General features: G+C 40.0%; 1 protein-coding gene and 1 pseudogene across 26 annotated transcripts in view; one reads left to right on the plus strand and one right to left on the minus strand.

The window, feature by feature from the left end:
- Positions 1–23,631, plus strand: part of SRRM1 (serine and arginine repetitive matrix 1) — a 29,859-nt gene extending 6,228 nt beyond the window's left edge. For 5 of the 26 annotated variants that reach the window (XM_021937583.2, XM_009201877.4, XM_021937588.2 and 2 more), the window contains 14 exons: positions 483–598; positions 1,934–2,137; positions 2,934–3,128; positions 3,415–3,534; positions 5,359–5,633; positions 11,198–11,278; positions 11,783–11,869; positions 13,429–13,573; positions 13,947–13,988; positions 17,517–17,627; positions 19,780–20,244; positions 20,778–20,973; positions 22,055–22,264; positions 22,543–23,631. In XM_021937583.2, coding sequence (XP_021793275.1) covers positions 483–598; positions 1,934–2,137; positions 2,934–3,128; positions 3,415–3,534; positions 5,359–5,633; positions 11,198–11,278; positions 11,783–11,869; positions 13,429–13,573; positions 13,947–13,988; positions 17,517–17,627; positions 19,780–20,244; positions 20,778–20,973; positions 22,055–22,264; positions 22,543–22,647 — 2,352 coding nt within the window. In that variant the 3' untranslated portion in view covers positions 22,648–23,631. The remainder of the gene's footprint in view (positions 1–482; positions 599–1,933; positions 2,138–2,933; positions 3,129–3,414; positions 3,535–5,358; positions 5,634–11,197; positions 11,279–11,782; positions 11,870–13,428; positions 13,574–13,946; positions 13,989–17,516; positions 17,628–19,779; positions 20,245–20,777; positions 20,974–22,054; positions 22,265–22,542) is intronic. The other 21 variants (XM_031665535.1, XM_017958323.3, XM_009201896.4 and 18 more) reach the window with 12 other exon arrangements.
- Positions 17,684–17,778, minus strand: LOC116272521 (annotated as a pseudogene).
- Positions 23,632–24,860: the final 1,229 nt, after the last annotated feature.

Genomic DNA, 24,860 nt, shown 5'->3' on the forward strand with positions numbered 1-24,860 from the left:
TTTTGTATTTTTAGTAGAGATAGGATTTTGCCACATTGACCAGACTTGTCTCAAACTCCTGACCTCAAGTGATCTGCCCGCCCTCGTCCTCCCAAAGTGCTGGGTTTATGGATGTGAGCCACCGTGCCAGGCCAGCATAAACTTTTAATGTGGGCAGTACAGATGAGCTCCCAGAAAGAATAAGGTCAATGTGAAAGTGATTTTTGATTTTTTTTTTTTCTTGAAGTAAGCTTAAAAACGTCTCTTTAGTTCAGATCTTAGAGATTAACTTTCAGTGCATTTTTATTTGTAAATGAGTGGCGATAATACCAATCTTAATGTGTGTCTGTAGTGTGGGTGAAGAAAGAACAGTCTGGTTCAAAAGAAGAGGCTGGTGAAATGATAGTTAATAGCATTGGTGTTTAACACATGTGGAAAGTAGTCTTCAGTTTGTTGTTCTCAAATGTTTAATTATGTGTACTCTGAACACCTGGTCTTTGCAGATTGAACAAGAAAAATTGGCATCTATGAAAAAGCAAGATGAAGACAAAGATAAAAGGGATAAGGAAGAAAAAGAAAGCAGCAGAGAAAAAAGGGAGAGGTCTCGTAGCCCAAGAAGGTATCATGCAATAGATGCATAACTCATGTTTTACAGGTACTTTAGGTCTTGAGAAATTCTGTGTGTAGAAACTTCCTTAGTTAAAAAGGAATCTAACAACGCTATTCAAGGAATTTCTTCCATCATGCAGTTTTCATGGTGAGCTATGGCTTGCCTCTGGACTGAAGAAATCTGTCATCTTTTGTTTGAGACAGATAATTTAACCATCAGTGTCTCGCACATCTTGATGAGTTGTCCAACTCTAAATTCCTAAATCAAAACTTTAAACTTTTCTTCCATATTGCTTTAGTTCATAAGTTAATTTGGGTTTTTTAAAATGTACTCTGACTCATTTTTTCTTTTCATTTCCTTTCTTCTAAAAAGAAATCTGTACTCGAAACCTGTACTCATTAGCCATTCATGTAATACTTACCTAATTCCCTGTTCTGCTTTTCTTAGATGGTTGTACTGAACCCAAACTTCAGATCATTTATTTGTTTTCTTCTTCCTTCCAATGAGACTATTGTTAGGTTCACATTTTTAAATCCACGACTCAACTTCTGTATTTGTGGTAAAAGGTGAGAACTCCATTAGGCTTTTTATTTTTGGGGTTCTGCTTATTTCTTTCATAAATGTCTGCTGGAATTAGTAAGAGAATTGGTAATTTCTTTGTCCCTTTCATTTATGTATTTGATATTAAAATCTCCTTGTGGAAGTAATACTTACAGAGCTAAGCACAGATTGTCATGGTGGTAACTACTTGAGTATTGATGAAGTATGCCTGCCATTTTCCTTCTGTGTGAATAAGAAAAAAAACCTTTGAGTTAGGCAGGCTATTATTAAACAAAAAGAGGGCTTCTCTTCCAAAAAAGCTATCTTCTTCATGTTTGATATATTTCTCTTTTCTGAAGAACATGTTGCTTTAATGGTACTAGTCATTTTTCTGGCATACTGAGTCTCTTCCTGATGAACTCCATTGTAATCTGTCCGCATCTAAATGTTACATGTTTGGGAGTTTGATTTGTTGTCAGAGATTATCGTTGGTTTTAAAGCATCCTCTTTGCCTCTGAAAAGTTGGTCTTTTGAGCTCTGGGAATGATAAAGAACCTAAGTCTAGAGTCCCAAGTCAGTGCTTTCCTCCCTTATAACTGATATACTCGAGAATGTTATCTTTCATTTGCTTGTCTTTCTCTTCCCTATCAAGTAGGTGAGATTAGGATGTCTTATTTCCATAGGGAAACATCTCAGATATAAACAACAGTAGTGTAACTAAAGATTAATCCTCACTTCTCCCTTTGACTCCTCTCTTCCAATCCATGTTATTCAAAAATCTGAAAAAAATTGCTTTCATCCTAGACGCAAATCCAGATCTCCTTCCCCTAGAAGACGATCTTCCCCTGTCAGGAGAGAGAGAAAGCGCAGTCATTCTCGATCTCCCCGTCACAGAACCAAGAGCCGGAGTCCTTCCCCTGCTCCAGAAAAGAAGGAAAAAACTCCAGAGCTCCCAGAACCTTCAGTGAAAGTAAAAGAACCTTCAGTACAAGAGGCTACTTCTACTAGGCAAGTACATAAAAATTCATTTATAAATAATCAGAATTTTAGATTAATAATGACTGCAAATAATGACATGTGAGTTAAACTAGTTATTCTCCTTTTAGATTTTTTAAATTGTAAAATTAGTTTGTTGAAAAGAAATTATTTAGGAAAGTATATTTAAAGAAAATGCCCCAAAGGGTGGCCATTACTATCTTTTGGTTAAATTGTTTCAGGTATTTTGTGTATTGTAACTTGCTTTTTTTCCTCAATGTATTGTGGACAACTTCACACTTTTAAGAAATGTATGTGGTTGCCAGATGCAGGGGCGCATGCCTGTTATCTCAGCACTTGGGGAGGCTGAGGTGGGTGGATCGCTTGAGCTCAGGAGTTAGAGACCAGCCTAGGGCAACATGGTGAAACTCTGTACTAAAAATATATATATATACACACACACAAATTAGCCGGGCATGGTGGCACATGCCTATAGTCCCAGATGCGTATAGTCCCAGCTACTCAGGAGGCTGAGGTGGGAGGATCACTTGAGCCTGAGAGGTTGAAGCTGCAGTGAGCCAAGATCATGCCAGTGTACTCCAGCCTGAGTGATAAGAGTGAGACCCTATCTCAGAAGAAAAGAAAATGTACGTGGTTAGAATTATTAGTTGCTCGGTTTCACTGATAGGTGTGTATGTATCTTTTGGAGCTAGAGACAAGTCTGTAAATTTTGAAAAGGTTTAGAAATAATTTATTACATCATTGTATAATGATTTAGAAGTCTGAGTACAAGAAGGCAAAAGAAAAAAAAAAGCTTTTGTTTCCACAGTGACATTCTGAAAGTTCCCAAACCTGAACCTATACCAGAGCCTAAAGAACCTTCTCCAGAAAAAAATTCTAAAAAAGAAAAGGAGAAGGAGAAGGCCCGACCACGATCTCGGTCACGCTCCAAATCAAGATCCCGGACGCGGTCCCGCTCTCCTTCTCACACTCGACCTAGACGGCGCCATAGATCCCGATCAAGGTGAGTTGTGGCTTTAAGATCAACAAGTATCTTAGGTTTTATATGCTACTGTACTGGGTACAATTAGATAAATAATTTCAAAGCAGTAGAAGATGTTTAGTACAAATATTTTTTGAATGTACACAGAGAATTTGAGGACACTTTTCTGTGTACCATAAAAGTATCTACATAAATGGAAAATTGTGATCCTTGAAATTTATTTTTTAGATGTAGCCATTGAGAAAACTAAGGCAAGAAATTCCTCACTCCTGGTTTATTCAGGACCTAATTCTGTTTGTTATGGCAGATCGTATTCACCTAGAAGGCGGCCAAGCCCAAGAAGGCGGCCATCTCCTCGGAGAAGAACTCCACCAAGAAGAATGCCTCCTCCACCAAGGCATAGAAGGAGTAGATCGCCTGTAAGACGGTAAGATTTTTAAAATTTGGAAGTGTCAAGTGTTTGACACTTCTGGATAATCTTTCTTTTAGGATAATCTGTAAATTAGTGTCCCTGGAAGAAAGAACTCATAGGTGATATTAGACAATGTCTTCTAAAGAATCTGTTTCATTTGAAGTGTAATGCAATTGTCCTTGTTATGAAAAATGTCTAGTCTGGTGTTGGAAAGTAAACGAGAAATTAATCATCTTATTGATACTTTTCTGTTAACTTTTACCCTTCTAGAGTTCACCAAGAAATCCTACTAAGTAAGGGAATTGGCCATCTTCTCTTTGGCTTTTAACTGGCTTCTGAAAAGTAGCTGATGATAGGACCAGTAAGCTCCTTTTGCCAGTATTAAAGTAAATCATTTGCTATTATACTTTGAGAAAAATACTTTCTATGAATTTTTTGTAAAATTCTCAGAAAATTCTCATTATAGAAGTAATGAGGCTTATAAGTAATTCAGACAGAAATAGCATAACTTGGAAGTTTTCCATAATCCCGGGGGAATATATCTGTATTCCATAGACATAATTGTTATTACTAGTTTAGTGTCTATTTTTGAAAACCCCGACTGTACCAGTGTTCTTTTTCTTAAATCATTCTAAAATGAGCATATGATAAAATATTTCAATCTTGGATATATCACTTTAAACAAAAAGTTAGTGGCTAAATCTACCCAAAGTAGAGTCCTAGTGCACTGGTAGCAGAGTTTTTGTGCCTTCTTGCAATACATTTCACCTGGCTTTGGAAGAAATGCCAATGATTAGGCTTCCAGTTTTATTTTGGACAGAAGTTTTTGTTTGAATCTTTTAAAGTTCTTTTCAGGGAACCAAATCAATTTGGAAATAAAGAGGGGAAAAATCAAGTAAGCTTTGTAAAGTTACTTTGTTTCTGCAGTCAGGTTTTTCAGAGTCCCATACGTTTGAAAATTCTCTTTGGGGAGGGGTTGTCAAAATATATTGAACTATTACCACTATTACAAAGAATTGATGTGTTACTGCTCATAGAGGAGATTAGTGAGGTAAATGGTCAGTCAGTTTTCAGGCATCACACTTTTCTAATTCCCCTTTAGGAGAATAGTAATGCTGGTGCTTCCTAGTACGAGATTAGTGGAAACAGCTATTTCTTATACCGGAGTTTTGCAAACAGCATGTTTAAATTGTGCTTACTCAGCCATTTAGCAGTCAATATTTTACAGATTGTTTAAGATTCCCTTTCAGCCAGTTTTTGTCTCACACTTAAGGTAGGGTTTCTTTTTTTCAGGTTCTCAGGAATTCTTCCGCCAAAGGTGAATTCTGCAGGTACACATAATTGCAACAGAACTTAACACAAATTTTGCCGCAGAATTCGAGAGGCCCCTGCTTCTAAGTTTATGTAGCTAAATGAATTCTTAGTTTTGCACACCTTTTTAAAAAATGCAACCTAAAGGTTTCTCAACATTGTGTTATTAAATGAAAAATACCTTGCCCCCAAATTTTGTATGCAAACTCCAAAACACCAATACCATTCCTAAGGCAGAAGGACTAGTTATTTTATTATAGCATTCAACCTGACAAGTTTTATAACTGGAGAGAGAACACAGACAGAAGCATTTATCAGATTAAGTTGTTTATATTTAGTCTCAGAACTAGCTGTTTACTGGCCTAGGTTATGGTTTTTTTCCCCATTCTTTTGGACTCATTTATGTGCTTAGCTACATAAACTCAAAAGTTGGATTAAAATAGCTGTATTTTTGTGTAAACTGTTCATACCTGTAAGGCCGTTCTTTATAAGTGTGCAATTAGTGAATATGAATACTTTATTCCACAGAAGAAGACGTTCTTCAGCATCCTTGTCTGGGAGTAGCTCATCATCCTCTTCATCTCGTTCACGGTCACCACCAAAGAAGCCTCCCAAGAGGACATCCAGCCCCCCTCGGAAAACTCGTAGGTTATCTCCTTCAGCAAGTCCTCCAAGGCGAAGGCACAGGCCATCACCTCCTGCAACTCCACCACCCAAAACTCGGCATTCCCCAACACCCCAGCAGTCAAACCGTACAAGAAAAAGTCGTGTTTCCGTGTCTCCAGGGAGAACTTCAGGTAAAGGTAAAAATCAAACACAGATGAAACACGTTCTCTCTTTCTTTGACTACAAAGCATAGTCAGTTACTGCACCTGCTTACTCTCAAAGTATAAAATAGCTAGATAATATTGGTGTCTGATACTCTCTGTAAGTTTGCTTCTAGGCCTACCTCTTTCCTGCTTTAAAATCTTGGGGCTTTTTTATGTGTAAAAGCATTTTGTTTTTAGCAATGCCCTCTGGCATTGCACAGGTGGATAAATCTTTTACCAGCCGTGGGCTGTTTGAGTTGGGGTAACATATCGAAGTTTGCGTTGGCATGACTTTAAGGGATCATTTTATTACTATGAGGCCAGTTAACTTTTTTTTCTCCTGAAGATTTTTGGTTTGATATCTTAAGTAAGAGGACTTCATATTCTCTTTTAGTTCTTTCTTGGCCGCGTTGCGCTCCCAAGCAAAGGACATGGTGTCCTCTTAAAAGCTGATTTGTTTTTTTAATTTAGGCTCTAGGCAGGGTTCTTCTGAGTGTTGTCCTTGCTTTATTCTGCAGATTGATTTCTGAGGAATTTATGATCTGTGATCCTGCCAGGCAAGTAGAATGCTGTGTTAGTCTGAGTGAAGGTTGTGGTCTATTGGGGTTTGTTCTGTGAGCATTAAATACGCATGGAAAAAACTAGTGTCCATTTGAACCAGGCTCTCTGGAGCTTAGGGCTGGAATGATACAGCCTAAAAGGTGAGTAGTAAGGGATGGGGAGGATCTTAAAAGCTGCTATAGCAATTGAATTTTAAGGAGCAATCTGTAGGTTAACACATACTGGGGTTGTTATGATCATATTGAAAATTTCATGTTAGAGCCAGGTGTGGTGGCTTGAGCCTGTAGTCCCAGCTACTCAGAAGGCTGAGGCAGGAAGATCACTGGAGCCCAGAAGTTCAAGGCTGGCTTCAGCACCGTAGCGAGATCCTGACTCTTAAAAAAAAGAGAGAAAAAATTTCAGGTTAGAAACAAAGAAATGGGGATGGACAAAATTTTCATTATACATTTTAGTGAGCTTGATGAGATCGGCATCGCTAATTATTCACCCTGCTGCCTTCTCTCTCCACTCCCCAACGATGCAATGTGGTGATACCTAGGAAGGCAAATTTTGCTTTCCTTTTTTGTATCTGTGACAATGAGGCATAGATAAGCTGACAGAGTGAAAGGGTGACCAGCGGTTTATGGTAGTCTTTAAAAAGTAATGTTTTCTGAATTGTGACATTTTTATTGTAGTGATACATTGATTAAATAAGACATGGACATTTTTGCTGGCCCCTTATACAAGCAGCTAGTGAAAGTAGAGAAGCCTGTAACTGTTCCAGGTTCAGTCCTCAGTTTGAGAGAGGGGCTTCAGGATCACTATTTCTATAACCTCATGCACTATACTGCTTTTCAGCATTGGGAAAATTTCAGTCCATTTTTAGTTACCATGTCCAAATCTGATGCCCATGGCCCTGACCTATTTTGTCTTTTCCTGTGAAGTTTGTACTTCTGAATATTTACTCTTTGTCTGGAGCCACAAAGCTCTCTAGGGAAAAAAACAAGTGTTTCCACCTGTTACTTTGCAAAAACACATCAAGTGATGATTTTTTTCTATTTTTATCATATAGCCAAAGAGTTGCAAAACTACCTGAACAGAGGGACCAATCTTTGTTAAAATACGTTGATTGTTAAGAATTATTAGGTACCTTTTAAAAAGCATATGCACAGATGCTAATTTCTTGTGTTTTGACATATATTTTTTGCAAACAAGACAGAGTGGATATGTACATAGGAAAGAAGTAAGCCATGGTGAAAATAAGTAGTTCTGTGGGTTTTGGGACAGGGCTTCCATGTCCAAACAGCCTACTCAAAGAGAGGCGCTACAGGCTCTAGTCAGAGTCTCCCTTGTGACCACTGGAGCTGAATATTGGTTTGAGCTACTTGGAAATAACCTCTCCTCCACCTCCTCCCTGCTCCCCAAAATAGAGCCAGCATCTCAGTCTGTCACCCGGGCTGGAGCGCAGTGGCCCAGTCATAGCTCATTGCAGCTTCCAACCCCTGAAATTACAGGTGTGAGCCACCACACCCGGCCCAGACATAACCTTTTATATTAAACTGATCCTAGCCCCCTATGGTGAAATTTCGGAGCTAGAAAAGACCTTAACAGTTGTCAGCAAGAAACAGATTTTCAGGTTAGTTGACTTGGTCAAGGTCAACCAGCTAGGAATAAAACTTGAGTTGCCATTCCCAGTTAAATAATGAATACTTTTCCCAGCTTTCCTACCCCAGAATTCCTCTTTGATTGCTAAAGGTGAGAGGTGGAGGGCAGGGTTGAAATTGTTTAGCTTCTCTGTCTGGTAGTATAATTTCAGAAATTACTTTGCAGTTTCCACTACTTAGAACAGTAACATCATTGAAATGTAATAGATACTACAGTTATATTTTCTGTAGTGGCCACTAATCAGGGCCTTAGGGCTCTGTTCTTGATAGTGGGCAAATGGAGTGGGAGGGAGGCAGGAAAAGTGTTTAGGGGAACTTACAGGTTAATTATTTGAAAGAGAGTATATAGTCATCTGAAGGGATCTTAGGGGAAACATTTGTAATTATTGACATCTCGTTAAATTGACATTATCTTAGTAGTACATAAAATAGTGCTTTGAAATCAGTGGCACAGTCAGTGAAGTGTGTTAACATGATTGATACTGGTGGTGGCGGTGTGGTAATTTTATTTAGATTAGCTTGGCCACATAAATTGTGCTCTCTATCTAGACACTTAATGGTTACTTTACTATTGCTGGTCACAGAATAACTTATCTTTATAAGTGATCTTTTAGGCAGATCTAAGATTAATAATTAATAGGACTGTTGGAGTAAATTTAAAATTCTGGTTTTAAAGTTGCCTTCTACGTTGTCTCACTTCATGCTAGAATGATTTTGTCCCTTGAATACTTAAAATAAAACAACATTACCAAAAAGTAAATGGTGTAAAGTCTCATCTAGAAAAATAGAAATCTGAAGGGCTATTATAATATTAATAATGCTGATTCAATTGTATGAAACCAGAGTAGGAGTATATAAATGATCCTTGTTTGATGGTATAAATTTTTCTTTTTTTGGAGACGGAGTCTTGCTCTGTCGCCCAGGCTGGAGTGCAATGGTGCGATCTTGGCTCACTGCAACCTCTGCCTCCCAGGTTGAAGCGATTCTCCTGCCTCAGCCTCATGAGTAGCTGGGATTACAGGCGCATGCCACCACACCCAGCTAATATAAATGTATTAATAAAGACTACTTTAGCTAAGTAATTAGTGAGAAATTGAATCAGGATGCAACTCCAGATGTGTATTTCCATTGGGGGAAAATGTAAATAATGTTACAATTCACTGGTATTATATAATGAATAGGCTTTTGCCAACTATCTGGTAAGCATAACCACATTTTTAATGTTTCTTAGGGGAAGATGTGTCCAATCAATCAGCTTCCAAAGCAAGTTTGGGAACCCAGTTCTCTGAGGTGGTAACTTGGACATGCACTTTTTAACTAGATGCCCATAATATCTTTTCAGAAATTGAGGATTAAGTAACACTTAAAAATATGGACTTAAAAAAAGAGCCTCAAATAGTTAACAATTTTAAAATATTTTATTTCTTTGGATTTGTTAAAATACAAGTATGAAATATAGTTTGCTATTTGCACTGTCATGATTCCTGATATCTAATTGAGTGATAGCCATTCTTTACCCAATCCAGTGATTTGTCCAAATGGCTTATTAGGTAGAAATTTTAAGAAAAGTCGCTGGGCGCGGTGACTCACGCCTGTAATCCCAGCACTTTGGGAGGCCGAGGTGGGCAGATCACCTGAGGTCGGGAGTTCAAGACCATCCTGACCAACATGGAGAAACCCTGTCTCTACTAAAAATACAAAATTAGCCAGGCGTGGTGGTGCATGCCAGCTACTCGGGTGACTGAGGCAGGAGAATCCCTTGAACCCGGGAGGCGGAGGTTGCAGTGAGCCAAGATCGTGCCATTGCACTCTAGCCTGGGCAACAAGAGCGAAACTCCCGTCTCAAAAAAAAAGAAGAAAAGTCTGTTCATTGAAAAGGCATACCGGTAAATTCTTCATTTTGATTTCTTTTGCAAAGATGCAATTACTGTGTTAGATCACTGGTTCTCTAATTACTGCCCCTTGGAATAAACCATTACAGAATTCTGAATGTGAATGTCTGTTAAATGAGATGTATCTGCATTCTGAGTAAAACATTCCATGATAATTGCTTTAATCACACAAAACAGGTATCAGGATCCCGAGGGGATCAAATTGTCAGTAGGTTTATTTCTTACTGGGATGTTCTTAAGTGGTGTTTCAGGTTAATCTATGGTATATATATGTTTATATGTGAATATACTTAACAATTTTAGTTGTAGCAATGGATAGATACTATAAGCAGAGATAGTTGTTCAGATCAAAACCCATGCCCTAAAAATAGACTCTTGGATTCACATCTTAGCTCAATTAAATTGTCTCTGTGACTGAGGTGAAGTTGCTTCTTTTTAAGCCTCAGGTTTCCTCTTTATGAAATGGAACAGGGAGAAAGGGATGTGATACTAGCAACTGTGTTAATAGTATGTCCGATACAGCAGGTTTACCAAAGGTAGTTACCATATTTCTATGTCATTGGCAAAAGACAATTGGATAATTCAGAGGATACCCACTGCTCTCCTACTACTTTAGCTATAGAAATGCCTTTTTTTCTTCCTAGCTCTTTGGAAAGAATTCTTGAGTCTTCGTATTTAATAATTTTTACCATTTGTGGCGGTCTGCTTTTTTTCATGGGTAGCTTAAATCCCCCGTGCTGTTGTGAAGATTATGCTCTACATAAAGAACCTTTAGTCTGTTGGGCAGCCATTCTTCTTTTCTAGACCAAATATCTTTGTGAAAGTTTCATCAGATCTTATTTCTTAATCATTTATCATCTTTTACTTTTCTGAACCCACTTATAGTAGTTGCTTAAAAGCTTTCATGTTGATGAATTCTCTGAAGTTGAGTGTGAGAGAGAGTGTGGGTGTGGAGGGTGTGTATTTTAGGTTGTGAAGTCAATGCACACAGAGGTTTACTTTACTGAGCTTGTTCTCCTCAGTAGCAGCTCCCAATTTCCCTTAAATGTTGGTTTTCTTGGGAGAATCTCAAGATTTGAAAATCATTGTAGAACTTCTTGAGGCTTTTCATTAAACAGTTAAAAAAATTCTTGCCTCACTTCAGATAGTGTTCGGATATGACAAAAAGGTCTTACAGGAATTTTTTAATTCTTCATAAATTCTTTTTGAGAGTAGTCACACCCATTTTTGTAATAGCAGGAAGGCATCTTGGCTGGGTGCAGTGGCTCATGCCTGTAATCCCAACACTTTGGGAGGCTGAGGCAGGAGGATTGCTTGATGTCAGGAGTTTAAGACTAGCCTGACTAATATAGTGAGACCCCATCTTTATTTTAAAATAATAATTTTAAAAATTGAAAGAAAGGCATCTTGTCTAGACCTTTTTTTGTACATAAGCTTCTTTTCCACTCTTATTCTTTTTTAGTGACAAAACATAAAGGTACTGAGAAAAGAGAATCCCCTTCACCAGCACCGAAGCCTAGAAAAGTAGAGTTATCTGAATCGGGTAAGTTTGTTGTTTTTTTGTGGTGTTTTGTTTGTTTTTGTTTTGCTTTTCTTAAAGCTGATTTTGATTTTTTGCACATTTGGTCATCCCCTTCTGCTTGAAGATTAAGCATAGGATAAGAGCTAAGACTCTGAAGTCAGACAGACTTGGTTGGAATCTCCTGTTCCAGAATTTAACTGTTTCTGTTTTAATTATCTGAGCCTTTCTTCTTTCAGCTCCGAAATAGGGGCAGTAGAGGTTTTTGACAGTTAACTGTATCTGCTTATAAAATGCTTGGCACCCACCTGACCTGTAATAAATGCCTAAATACATTTTATTGTATTTGGTGAAGATAGTCTAAATCAGCATGTGAATTGGCATTTTAAACTCTTTTTTTAAAAAAATATAGTAGTTGTATTTTTGTTCCAACCAAATGAAGGTTTGAGAGACTGTTTTCCTATTCAAATTGCAAATTTTCTATATGTGTAACTAAAGAAACACTTTCTAAATGCATCCATCTTTCAGAAGAAGATAAAGGTGGCAAAATGGCTGCAGCAGATTCTGTGCAGCAGAGACGCCAATACAGACGACAAAACCAGCAGTCTTCATCTGGTATGGACGGTGATGAAAATTTTTTTCTACCTGCATTTCCTAATAAATATTTGGTATATGAACATCTATGTGTGCAGCACGAGTACTTAACTTGCCTACATAGAAATCTGTCTGAGGAGGCAGGATTGTTTTCTTTTTTTGGTTTTAAGTCCTTTTGCAAAATTTAATCTTCTGTTACATTGTTATAAAAGTAATAGGCCCCGGCTGGGCGCGGTGGCTCAAGCCTGTAATCCCAGCACTTTGGGAGGCCGAGACGGGCTCATCACGAGGTCAGCAGATCAAGACCATCCTGGCTAACACGATGAAACCCTTTCTACTAAAAAAATACAAAAAACTAGCCGGGCAGGTGGCAGGCGCCTGTAGTCCCAGCCACTCGGGAGGCTGAGGCAGGAGAATGGCGTAAACCTGGGAGGCGGAGCTTGCAGTGAGCTGAGATCCGGCCACTGCACTCCAGCCTGGGCGACAGAGCGAGACTCCGTCTCAAAAAAAAAAAAAAAAAGGTAATAGGTCCCTAGGATACAATAGTGAAACAGAAGTATAAAATTGGAAAAGTATCGTTCTTTTTCCAACCTCCCAAAGCTTTTATTCAGAAATTTTATTCAGTAAAAGGAAAGAACCCCACAGAAGCTCAACTGTAGATATGTTGCCTCCCTTTTTAACTTAACAGTATATTTAGAACATCTTTCCCTATTAAAAATCTAGACTGGCCGCAGTGGCTCACACCTGTAATCCCAGCACTTTGGGAGGCCGAGGTGAGCGGGTCACTTGAGATCAAGAGTTCAAGACCATCCTGGCCAACAAGGCGAAACCCCGTCTCTATGAAAAATACAAAAATTAACCGGGCATAGTGGCGCACACCTGTAATCTCAGCTACTTGGGAGGCCCAGGCAGGAGAATCCCTTGAACCCAGGAGGCAGAGGTTGCAGTGAGTGAGCTGAGATAGCACCACCGCACTCCAGCCTGGGAGCCTGGGCAACAGAGCAAGACTTTGTCTCCAAAACAAAAAAAGAAAAAGAATCTACCTTATTATTTTGCTATTTGCATTTTTTATTATAAGAACATACCAGGCTGGGTACGGTGGCTCACGCCTGTAATCCCAACACTTTGGGAGGCTGAGGTAGATGGATAACTTGAGGTCAGGAGTTTGAGACCAGCCTGGCCAACATGGCAAAACCCTGTCTCTACTAAAAATACAAAGATAGGCATGATGGTGCAGGCCTGTAATCCCAGCTACTCAGGAGGCACAAGCGATCTTTCTGCCTTGGCCTCCCAAGTGCTGGGGTTACAGGGGTGAGCCACTGTGCCCAGCCTAGACTTCTTAGGGTGTGCCATCTTGATTGGATTACACTGTGGAAGTGATTTCTATGTCTTATTTAAATAATGAATATGCTTGGCTTTGAAATCATTGATCATATATTGATGATGATTCCGTTCAGAACTGATGGCCTATATACATGCTTGCTTGCCCTAGTGAACGCTCCATCCACCTAGATTTTGGAAAACTTGGACAGATTCAAGCACAAACCTAATGTAATATTTTTTTTATTGTGTAATTATAGACTCTGGCTCCTCCTCCTCCTCAGAAGATGAACGACCCAAGAGGTCCCATGTGAAGAATGGTGAGGTTGGCAGGCGGCGGAGACATTCCCCTTCCCGGAGTGCTTCTCCATCACCACGAAAGCGGCAAAAAGAGACTTCCCCTCGGTAACATCTTTTCTTCAGTGATGTTCACTGATGTTCTGTAATTGTGATGAAATTTGATAACTTGGGATTATTTGAGAATATGATTAACTTCTTCAAGTATTTGGATATGGTTGGATTTTTGTTTGCTTTTTAGGGTTTTTGTTTTGTTTTTGCTTTGTTGGTGGTTATTAATATTTAATTTAGAACTGGTGAATTTTAAACCACCATGTCATATATGTGTGCATGATTAGAAAAATAAGCCAAATAATTATAACTTTAACTCCTGAACATCTTTGAATATTTAAAAATGTCTCCGTTAATGGTACTTAACCCACCCAAGTAAATAATTTAGTGAATGGAATTCTTGACATTTGTTTTTCTCCACTGCTCTCAGGATGCAGATGGGAAAGCGATGGCAATCGCCAGTGACTAAAAGGTTGGTTAGACACTACTTTGTAAATTAGGGTTACATGTCAAAAATTTTAGTGACTTAATTTCCTATTTAGGTGACCTCATCTCATTCTTAAATATATGGTGACTGTGGCTATGGATGTGCAGATCCTAAGTTGTTTTGGTTTGAGTATTTTTTTAAACACGTTAGATTAATGATAGAATTATACATGAGCTATTTGGTTTAGACCCTCATTTGAACTTAGATTTTTAATATCTGGTTGTGCTCTTTTGTGATAATTTGCATCAACTTACATCAAGCGGCACATGAATTTTTAACAGTATCTGGATACTTTTCAAGACATAGGATTAATTGCTCCTTAGATTTGGCGGGAGGGACTTTGTATTTGTGGTGACATTAGGGAGGGCAGGAAAAACTAGGGAGAAACTTTAGAAATATTAAAAGTGAGAGGATCACAAGGTCAGGAGATCAAGACCATCCTGGCCAACATTGTGAAACCCCATTTCTACTAAAAATACAAAAATTAGCTGAGCATGGTGGCTTGTGCCTGTAATCCCAGCTACTCTGGAGGCTAAGGCAGGAGAATCACTTGAACCCAGGAGGCGGAGGTTGCAGTGAGCTGAGGTCATGCCACTGTACTGCAGCCTGGCAACAGAGCTAAACTCCGTCTCAAAAATAAGAAGAAGAGATAAAAGTGAATGGAAGGCTTTGGCCCTGTTCAGTCTTTCCAATAGTGGAAAGGTGGGTTGCATCTCTTTTTTTTTTTTTTTTTTTTTTTTTTGAGATGGAGTCTGGCTCTATCACCCAGGCTGGAGTGCATTGGTGCGACCTCAGCTCACTGCAACCTCTGCCTCACAGGTTCAAATGATTCTCCTGCCTCAGCCTCCTGAGTAGCTGGGACTACAGGTGCATGCCACCACACCCAGCTAATTTTTGTATTTTTAGTATAGAAGGGGTTTCGCCATGTTGGACAGGCTGATCTCAAACTCCTGACGTCAAGTGATCCACCCACCTCAGCCTCCCAAAGTGCTGCGATTACAGGCATGAGCCACTGGGCCCGACCGGCATATCTTTATTGAAACTTTTGATTATTAGTATCAGTGTGACCATAAAACTGTAAACTTTTAGAGCCAAATGCCTAATTCAGGCCTTAATCTCGTAAGTGAGAAGATAGAGGCCCCAATGTGGTAGTTTCTTAGGGCCACAAAGTGACAAAGTCGGATCTTAGACCTATACGTTTGACATTACACTAGTCTGTCTTAACCAGCTGTCTGCTTTTGGGGGCCTTAGCTGCCACTGAATTTTGAAGTGTTTATCCTTGCTGAAGCTATCCCACTATCCTTTTTGTAGCTCAGTTTTTGAAACTGTGTTGCTTTAGGTAATCTCATCAATAAGTGTTTTCTGGGAAAGGAACCAGTGAGCAGTGTTTGTGATGAAGCAAAGCACAGGGTATTTACACTGTGGAGGAAACTGCTGCATGATAATAAAAGACAAAAACCTAAAAAAGATTAGTTTGGCTGCTAAAGCGTTCCTTTCCCAGCTATAACTACCTCTGACTTTTGTGAAGTTGCTGGCACAGCAGCTAAACAGTTGCTTTACAGAGTTAGATTAGTGGTGCAATTTCTTCTGTTTGATCTCCCCTTCCCTCCCCGCCCCGCCCCACACACCAAATTATGGAACTACTTGTTGTTCTGGAAAGAGATTTCTCACAGCAGTAAAATCAACACTAACATTTATTGCTGTACTCCAGGATGTTTTTGTTTTATTTCTCGTCATTTAAAAAGTATTTTAAGTTATATACCAGCAGCTTAAAGTTTAATGCCATTAAAAATTGCCATCAGGTGCCTAGGATTTAGAGATGGAGGAAGGATTATTTGGGATTATGCTTCAGTATCATATTTTAGAAGGGGAGATGGAAGCTGGGTGTGGTGGCTCATGCCTATAATCTCAGCACTTTGGGAGGCTGAGGTGGATGGATCACCAGAGGTCAGGAGTTCAAGACCAGCCTGACCAACATGGCAAAACCCCGTCTCTACTAAAAATACAAAAAAGTTAGCCGGGCGTGGTGGTGCATGCCTGGAGTCCCAGCTACTCGGGAGGCTGAGGCAGGAGAATCGCTTGAATCTGGGAGGTGGAGGTTGCAGTGAGCCAATATCGTGCCATTGCACTCCAGCCTGGGCAACAAGAGCAAAACTCCATCCCCCCCAAAAAAAAAAGAGGCTCACGCCTGTAATCCCAACACTTTGGGAGGCCGAGGCGGGCGGATCACGAGGTCAGGAGATTGAGACCATCCTGGCTAACACTGTGAAACCCCATCTCTACTAAAAATACAAAAAATAAGCCGGGCATGGTGGTGGGCACATGTAATCCCAGCTACTCGGGAGGCTGAGACAGGAGAATGGCGTGAACCTGGGAGGCGAAGCTTGCAGTGAGCCCAGATCGTGGCCACTGCACTCCAGCCTGGGCAACAGAGCGAGACTCCATCTCAAAAAAAAAAAGAAAGAAAGAAAAGAAAGGGGAGATAAAGCCTGGTTTTGAATATTTGATATGTATTTAGTGTGAGGTCTTAGTCCCCACAAAGCATAAGCAGATTTAAGTTGAAAAATTTACTGGTGAATTTTAGGATTTTGTCTGTTCAGTTAGCAGAGCTTTCTTAATTTCAAAGGGGAACCAAGACAAAACATAATTCCAGATTCACAGGAAGCATGAGTCCTGTCCTGGGCAAAAAAAAATTAAGAGCTTGGAGCAGAGACATCCAGATTTGGGTCTTAAGCCACTTGTGACTATTGGCATTTTTGAATTTCTGTATTAGGCTCTAAAGCAGTTGATTCCTAGTAAGGAATCAGAATCACCTGGAAAGCCTTTCCCAAAAACACCTGGCTGGACCTTAGCCTAGACCTGGTAGACATAAATGTCACATAAGCTTCCCAGGTGGTTCTAATGTGCATCCCCAATAAAACATGTCAGGAATGTTCTGTATTGTGATCCAGAGTAAAATAAAAATTTCACAAAACAGTATTTACCCTTGTCACAAGTAAAACACTGTGGTTTTATTAATTGTTTTAATGCTGCCACCCAGGGTCTTGACTAACGGTCTTGACCTGTAGTTTGAAAAACACTGTTCTGAAACTTAGTAACCATTGCTGCCCTTGGGGTTAATGATAATTGAAACCGTGTTTTCTGGGTCACTGTAAATGCCACTGACTGAAAGTTAACTATAGGCCAGGCGTGGTAACTCACGCCTGTAATCCCAGCACTTTGGGAGACTGAGGCGGGCGGATCACCTGAGGTCAAGAGTTCAAGGCCAGCCTGGCCAACATGGTGAAACTCCGTCTCTACAAAAATATTTTTAAAAAATTAGCCAGGCACGATTATGGGTGCCTGTAATCCCAACGACTCAGGAGGCTGAGGCGGGAGAATTGCTTGAACCCAGGAGGTGGAGGTTGCAGTGAGCTGAGATCGTGCCATTGCACTCCAGCCTGGGCGACAGAGCGAGACTCCATCTCAAAAAAAAAAAAAAGAAAAAATTAACAGTAATTCTTCTTGGTTTAGTGGTAGACGGAGGAGAAGTCCATCCCCACCACCCACCAGAAGGCGACGGTCTCCTTCTCCCGCCCCTCCTCCTCGACGGCGCAGGACTCCCACACCACCACCACGACGAAGGTACTTTGTCAAATACGCTAACTGGAGCGTCTCCCCAACTCCCCCCACCCCTGACACATCAGATGAGTAACGGTGCTCACTTCATAACAGGGTTGGGGAGAGGCACAGCTCATGAAAACCCAATCATCATGCTTAGGAACTACAAAAGGATCTCTGAATCTTTCTGATTATTATATCTTATTAGAGTAAGCAGACTAGCATTGTTCAGCCAGTCATAAAAGATCACATATGATTCCATCTATATGAAAAGTCTAGAATACACAAATCTATAGAGATAGAACACAGATTAGGGTCGGGTGGACATGTGGATGGTAATGGCTGCAGAACTATATGAATATACTAAAATCATTTAATTGTATACTTTAAATGGGTAAATAGGTGGATTTTATAGCAGGTGAATCACATATTGTGATAAAGATGTTAATACATTGAAAGGTGGTATTGACTAGTAATTGCAAATAGAAAATTTAGAGATTCCTGTCAGATAGCTCTTACCTAAATAATCAAAGATAACATCCTCAATAAAACATACTGGCATCATGTATTTCCTGGATACTTCTGTAGTATGCTTACCAGTTATGCCGAACCTCAGTCTAATTATTAGGAAATATCAGAGAAACCCAAATTGAAAGTCATTCTACAGAATACCTGACCAGTATTCGAAAGTGTCAATCATGAAAGACAATGACAGAAACAGTCACAGATTGGCAGGAACTAAAGAGATGTAGGGTCCTGGAGCAGAAAAGGGACATTCATTAGTGGAAAATTGGGGTTGTTTTGCTATTTTAGTAATACTGAGTTATCACTGAGGTTCATTTTATAGTTTTGCTAATTTTCTTATGGTTATATAAAATATTAGCATGGTGAAGTGGCAGATCTCCTATTTTTGTAGCTCTTCTGTACATCTACAACTATTTTAAAGTAAAAATTAACATTTAAGTTTTAATGGCATTGCTCGGATATGTTGCCAAGCAATGTAATGGCATGCTGCCACCTTTTTTTTTTTTTTTTTTAAGACAGTCTCACTTGGTCACCCAGGCTGCAGTGCAGTGGCACAATCTCAGCTCACTGTAACCTCTGCCTCCTGGGTTCAAGCGATTCTTCTGCCTCAGCCTCCCGAGTAGCTGGGATTACAGGCACCTGCCACCACACCCAGCCAGTTTTTGTATTTTTTGTACAGATGAAACCATGTTGGCCAGGCTGCTCTTAAACTCCTGACCTCAGGCAATCCTCCTGCCTTGGCCTCCCAAAGTGCTGGGATTACAGGTGTGACCAACTCTGCCCGGCCTGGCTGCCACTCTTGAATGCCTGTTATGTGCCAGGCAAAGAGCTAGGCGCTTTATATGCTTTACTACTAGTCCTCAAAGAGACCTTCCTTGATAGTTGGTATTGTTTGCATTGTTCAGGTGAGGAAATGGGAGTTCAGAATTACTAAACAATTACCCAGATACAGTGATGAAACTGTACCCTACCACATTTCCAAAGTATATGGCCTGTTGTAAAGCTAACTCTGGGCAGGAATTTACTTTGATCTAAAAGTCTGCAAGATCCAAGAGGAAATTAGGCAGTTTGGCCTGATAAGTGGTCTTCTAAGAGAAAATGGAACAGTCTCTTTGAGGGGAGGTAGAAGTGTCTTTAAGGCTTGTGCAGTGAACTCTTTAATTATTCATACAGTGTCCAAATGCTAATTCAGAGAGGACACCATGTAAGAGACCTCTTTAAAGCACGGACTTCCTAAAGTGACCATAATAGAGTTTTGTTAATAGAGTTACTTGGTTATTATATAATAACTGATGTTCAGTTAATACAGTGCAAGATTCTCTTTCCAAAAAACATTGTTGATTTCGTATAGATGTTAAAAGACTTGACGAATTCACACCTTCTGAAAATTGCAAATTTGTTAATCAAAATGTCTTTTTTTTCTTTTTTATACTTAGTCCTGCAGACAAAGTGTCCTGTGTTGCAGTCAGCTGAGATAAACAAGTTTTATTGATATTTAAGTGAGAATATAAAGATGGCATGTTCACTTATAAATATATTCCCTTTGCCTAGTGCTAACTACAGTATAGTCAAACCTGCTGATTACTTTTCTCTTCATCCTGTTTCTGTATTTTGTTGAGCCTTTCGGCTTAATTATGTATCTTTTTCCTAGGACTCCTTCTCCTCCCCCACGCCGGCGCTCACCTTCTCCTAGAAGATACTCTCCTCCAATACAGAGGAGATACTCTCCTTCTCCACCTCCAAAGAGAAGAACGGCTTCACCTCCTCCCCCTCCTAAACGAAGAGCATCACCATCTCCACCACCAAAGCGGCGGGTCTCCCATTCTCCACCTCCCAAACAAAGAAGCTCCCCAGTCACCAAGAGACGTTCACCTTCATTATCATCCAAGCATAGGAAAGGGTCTTCCCCAAGCCGATCTACCCGGGAGGCCCGATCACCACAACCAAACAAACGGCATTCGCCCTCACCACGGCCTCGAGCTCCTCAGACCTCCTCAAGTCCTCCACCTGTTCGAAGAGGAGCGTCATCATCACCCCAAAGAAGGCAGTCCCCGTCTCCAAGTACTAGGCCCATTAGGAGAGTCTCCAGGACTCCGGAACCTAAAAAGATAAAAAAGTAAAAATATTTTATGCTTTTTCATTAGGAATACTTACATAGCTCTTTATATTTGGAAGCTTCCCGCCCCCCCCCCCCCCATATAAAAGGAATAAGTTATGAATATGAGCTTTTAAGTCAAACTTTAGGTACTATTTACAGATCCTGTTCCATTTTTGAGATAGTTTCTATGGCATAAGTTAAATGCCACAGTTTTTTAGTTGGTTCTTAGCAGTTATCAATTTGTTTTTAGGGGTATGCTTCCAAAACTAAACTTAAGTAAGAAATAGAACATTTCTTGTGTGTGATGTAAGGAACTGACATTACTAATCTTACATAAGAAGCATCATTAACAAAATGGATAGAGGATTATGAGGCTTTAGCCACCCTCTAGGAAACATAGGGATGTAAATTGGATATATGTTAGTAGAATCAACCAGCAATCTAAGTGGTATATTTGAAATTCATAACCTGGTTGTCCAGTGTGGTTGGTGGTTTTCTCACGTGAAGAGGTGTCTGTTCTCAATGCTGAATGTTTTTTCCTTTTTGTCTAGGGTTGCTTCCCCAAGCCCACAGTCTGTAAGGAGGGTCTCATCCTCCCGATCTGTCTCCGGGTCTCCTGAGCCAGCAGCTAAAAAGCCCCCAGCACCTCCATCCCCTGTCCAGTCTCAGTCACCATCTACAAACTGGTCACCAGCTGTACCGGTCAAAAAGGCCAAAAGCCCAACACCGAGCCCATCACCGCCAAGAGTATGTGTCTGCCTTATTTTGGACACCCTTTTATAAATATGTATGTGGTCACTTTGAAGCAGAGAAAATGTCATTGGGGCATTAAAATATTAGTGTTTAAACTTTTTTTCCCATTTGTGAGTTATATATCTGATCTTGGGCAGGTTTCTGTATTGCATAAAATCAGTGGTTAGATGTCCATCTGTTTTTTGTTTGTTTTTCGAGACAGGGTCTCAGGCTGTCACCCAGGCTGAGTGCAGTGGGATGACCATAGCTCACCGCAGCCTTCCTGGACTCAGGTGATCCCTTCGCCTCAGCCTCCCAAGTAGCCGGGATTACAGGCACATGCTGCTACACCTGGCTGATTTTTTGTTTTTAACTTTTTGTAGAGACAGGGTCTTGCTGTGTTGACCAGGCTGATCTTGAACTCCTGGCCTCTAGTGATCCTCCTTCTGTGGCCTCAGATGTCCATATTTAATTGGGTTGACTGAATAGTTGTGCAAGCTAACTTGTGAGGAGTTTTAAGTAATTGCTTAGAAGTGTGAAATTGAAATATTATGGATTAAATTATAGGAGCCTGCCTTTTACATAAATTTGGTATGTGTGTCATGAGGAAGAACCAGTCATCCCCACTCTAAAGATAGGAGAGCTCAGATGGTAGCTAGAGACATGGCATTCATACAGGCATGTGTTTAGACTAATGGCGGGTACCATTTATTAAAAGTCTGATACACGTTAGGCAAGTATTGTGGGTGATTTACAGATATTCCCATTTAATTTTCACAAGAGCTTTATCAGGTAGGGATTATTACACTTATTTTAGGTAAAAAGGTCTCAGAAAAAGTTCAACAATTTGTCTAAGGTCAAATAGTTCAGGAGCTGGAATTCAGCTCATCCTGGAGATAGCCCCTGACTTTGAATATCTTTCTTGGTGATAATTGGCCTTGGGTCTTCCCCGCTCACACCCTCCAAAGCCTTTTGGAAATCTTGAGATTTGTCCATTGGGAATTTGAGGAAATAAAATGTTCAGTTGGACAGAATATTAATCAGATTGATTATAAATGCTGGGTGTTTTTTTGTTTTTGTTTTTCCCCCTTCCTAGAATTCAGATCAAGAAGGAGGTGGAAAGAAAAAGAAGAAAAAGAAGGACAAGAAACACAAAAAGGATAAGAAGCACAAGAAGCACAAAAAACACAAGAAGGAAAAGGCTGTGGCTGCAGCTGCTGCAGCTGCTGTGACCCCTGCAGCCGTTGCAGCTGCCACAACCACATTAGCACAGGAAGAGCCGGTGGCAGTGCCAGAGCCGAAGAAGGTATTTATGAACTCTGTGTATGGCTCTCTTGCAGTATACGTACAGATAGCAAAGTCACTTTATTTTGAGAAGTAGCAAAATTGTTTTTTCTACTAATTGACTACTCTGAGATAAAATTCACACACCAAACAGTTCAGCCATTTACAGTTTGTGGTTCCCTGGGTTTTAGTATATTCAGTCGTCGGCCATCCCCACACTTTGATTTTGCTCTTTACTCAGCATTTCCCACCAGTGTCTTAAGACTTAACCAAGTAAATTCTGTTTTTTTTTTTTTTTAGGAGACTGAAAGTGAAGCTGAAGATAACCTTGATGATTTAGAAAAGCACCTGCGTGAAAAGGCCCTGAGATCAATGAGGAAGGCCCAAGTGTCCCCACAGTCTTAGGGGGAAATGTTTGTTATGATGTAAATTTTATTTGGTTTGTACGCAGTTCAATTTCAAAATTGCTAAAATGTGTTTGAGCTTTAGACTATAACATTTGTTGTAATAATTGCTAGGTTGAAGTTCACCATGTAAAAAAAGGGGGCATGGATTTACATTGCAAAAGGTGTCCACAGTGTATTAGTGACATTCTTTCATTGACAGCTGACATAATTCATTGAGTGAAATAATTTAAGCCAAAAAAAATTCCCTTTTTAAAAAAGGGGGTTTAAATACTGTTGGCATTTTTATGGTTCCTTTAAATGCCCTGGCTATTCCTAGAGGGGTTTTTTTGTTTGTTTTTTTGGTTTTGATCTTCTTTTTGTTTTTCTTTCTTCTTCTTACATTTTTTTCATTTGAGTCTTAGCTCCCATTTAAGTTATGCTACTGACCTTGTATGGTCTGTAAGCTTGCCCAGAAATAAGACCACTGTTTTGAACTACCACAAAAGTATAAATGAATATTTTAATGCCACCATCTTTCCTGTTGCCTGTGGAGTCTCTGCTGAAATGAATCAGGATTCGAGCTCTAGGATGAGACAGAAAATGAAAGCATGTTGTTTGCCAGGACACTGTGGGTTTATATGGATGTGTAACAAGTTGATTTGGAACACTGGACTCTCATTCTGTTCTTCTGGTTTTGTTTTTTTGTTTTGTTTTTTTCTTTTGTAAAGACAATGAGCTAGTCCCAGAAAGGATCCTTCAGTTACATACAATTTGTTTAATGAAATGTCATGGCTCTGTTCATATCTTTGTCTTGTTCTTCCGATTGGTATATACAAGTTTCAGAGCTCTTGTATTTGGAAGGCTGGAAGGGCCCAGACTTTGGAATAGTGTCTTGGTTTCACTGTTTTTGTTTTGATTTTTTTTTTTTTGTTTTGATTTTTTTTTTAAACTAAAGCTATATAAAGCTTGTGGATTAAACAGAATAAATTTCTAAATTTAAAAATTTTGCCACTCACTTTTACTTAATAGTGCCTGTGTAAACCCTTTGGTGTGTTGGAAGTTGGGTAAGGGAAAGAAAAGGTGATGAAATTAAGGTTTTACCATCTTTATTTCAGTAATTACTGTTGTGAGTGCTGTAAAGGGAAAGTCTCAGCGTGTGATTGGAACATTTAGAATACTGGTGGGAGAAGTCCACCAGGCAAAGGGAAGAGCATTGCAGTCAGTGTCTGTGTATTCCCTGAGGCAGAAGGAGCCTGGCATGTTAGCAAGTGAACAAAGGCTAAGGAATGACTGGAACACCCTCTGTCGGCGTTGTGTGAGTGTGTGTGTGCGCGTGCACGTGCACGCTCGTGCTTAATATTTGGCTATGTACAACCAAGTCTGTTTTGCATTTAAAACTCAGTGGAACGAAAATATGGGGAAACTTGGCGTCGTTAACATAGTATGAGGTAAAATAGCAACATCCGTATGAAGGAAGTTCACCAGAACTGAGCAGGTCGACACATGTATGGTTTGATATATAAGTTCTGGCAGTTGAAGCAAAACAAGGAAGAAAATGCCTACAATCTTAATTTCTTTCTTTCTCTTCTTTTTTTTTTCTTGAGATGAGGTCTCGCTGTGTCGCCCAGGCTGGAGTGCAGTGGTGTGATCTCAGCTCACTGCAACCTCCACCTTCTGGGTTCAAGCGATTCTCCTGCCCCAGCCTCCCGAGTAGCTGGGATTACAGGCGCCCACCACTACGCCAAGCTAATTTTTCATATTTTTAGTAGCGACGGGGTTTCACATCTTGGCCAGGCTAGTCTCAAACTCCTGATGTCAAGTGATCCACCTGCCTCGGACTCCCAAAGTGCTGGGATTATAGGCATGAGGCACCACACCTGGCCATAATGCCATAAAAGGCATACCAAAATTAACATGTCCAAAATAAGATTTTTAATACAATCTTCTGATCTCAGTCCATTTCAGTACCTGTCACTGTCATTTCTTCAAAATTGAAGAGTCCTTATAATCAGTGGCCATACTGTCTACTCCCCAATACTCTTGCATGCTGTTCCCTACAGCCCAAGTCACATCACAGGTGTGCTAAAATCCTCAGAAAGCAGTTTCAGAATAAAACAAAAATTTCTTACTATGGCCTGTAAGGGCTAATAGGATTGGGCCAAATCTGCTTTGGTAACTTTATTGTCACTCAGCAGTCTACTCGAGCCATGCTGGCCACCCTGTCTTCCTTTT

The sequence above is a fragment of the Papio anubis genome, chromosome 1 (assembly GCF_008728515.1).
Source record: "Papio anubis isolate 15944 chromosome 1, Panubis1.0, whole genome shotgun sequence".
In the NCBI taxonomy this organism is placed as follows: domain Eukaryota; kingdom Metazoa; phylum Chordata; class Mammalia; order Primates; family Cercopithecidae; genus Papio; species Papio anubis.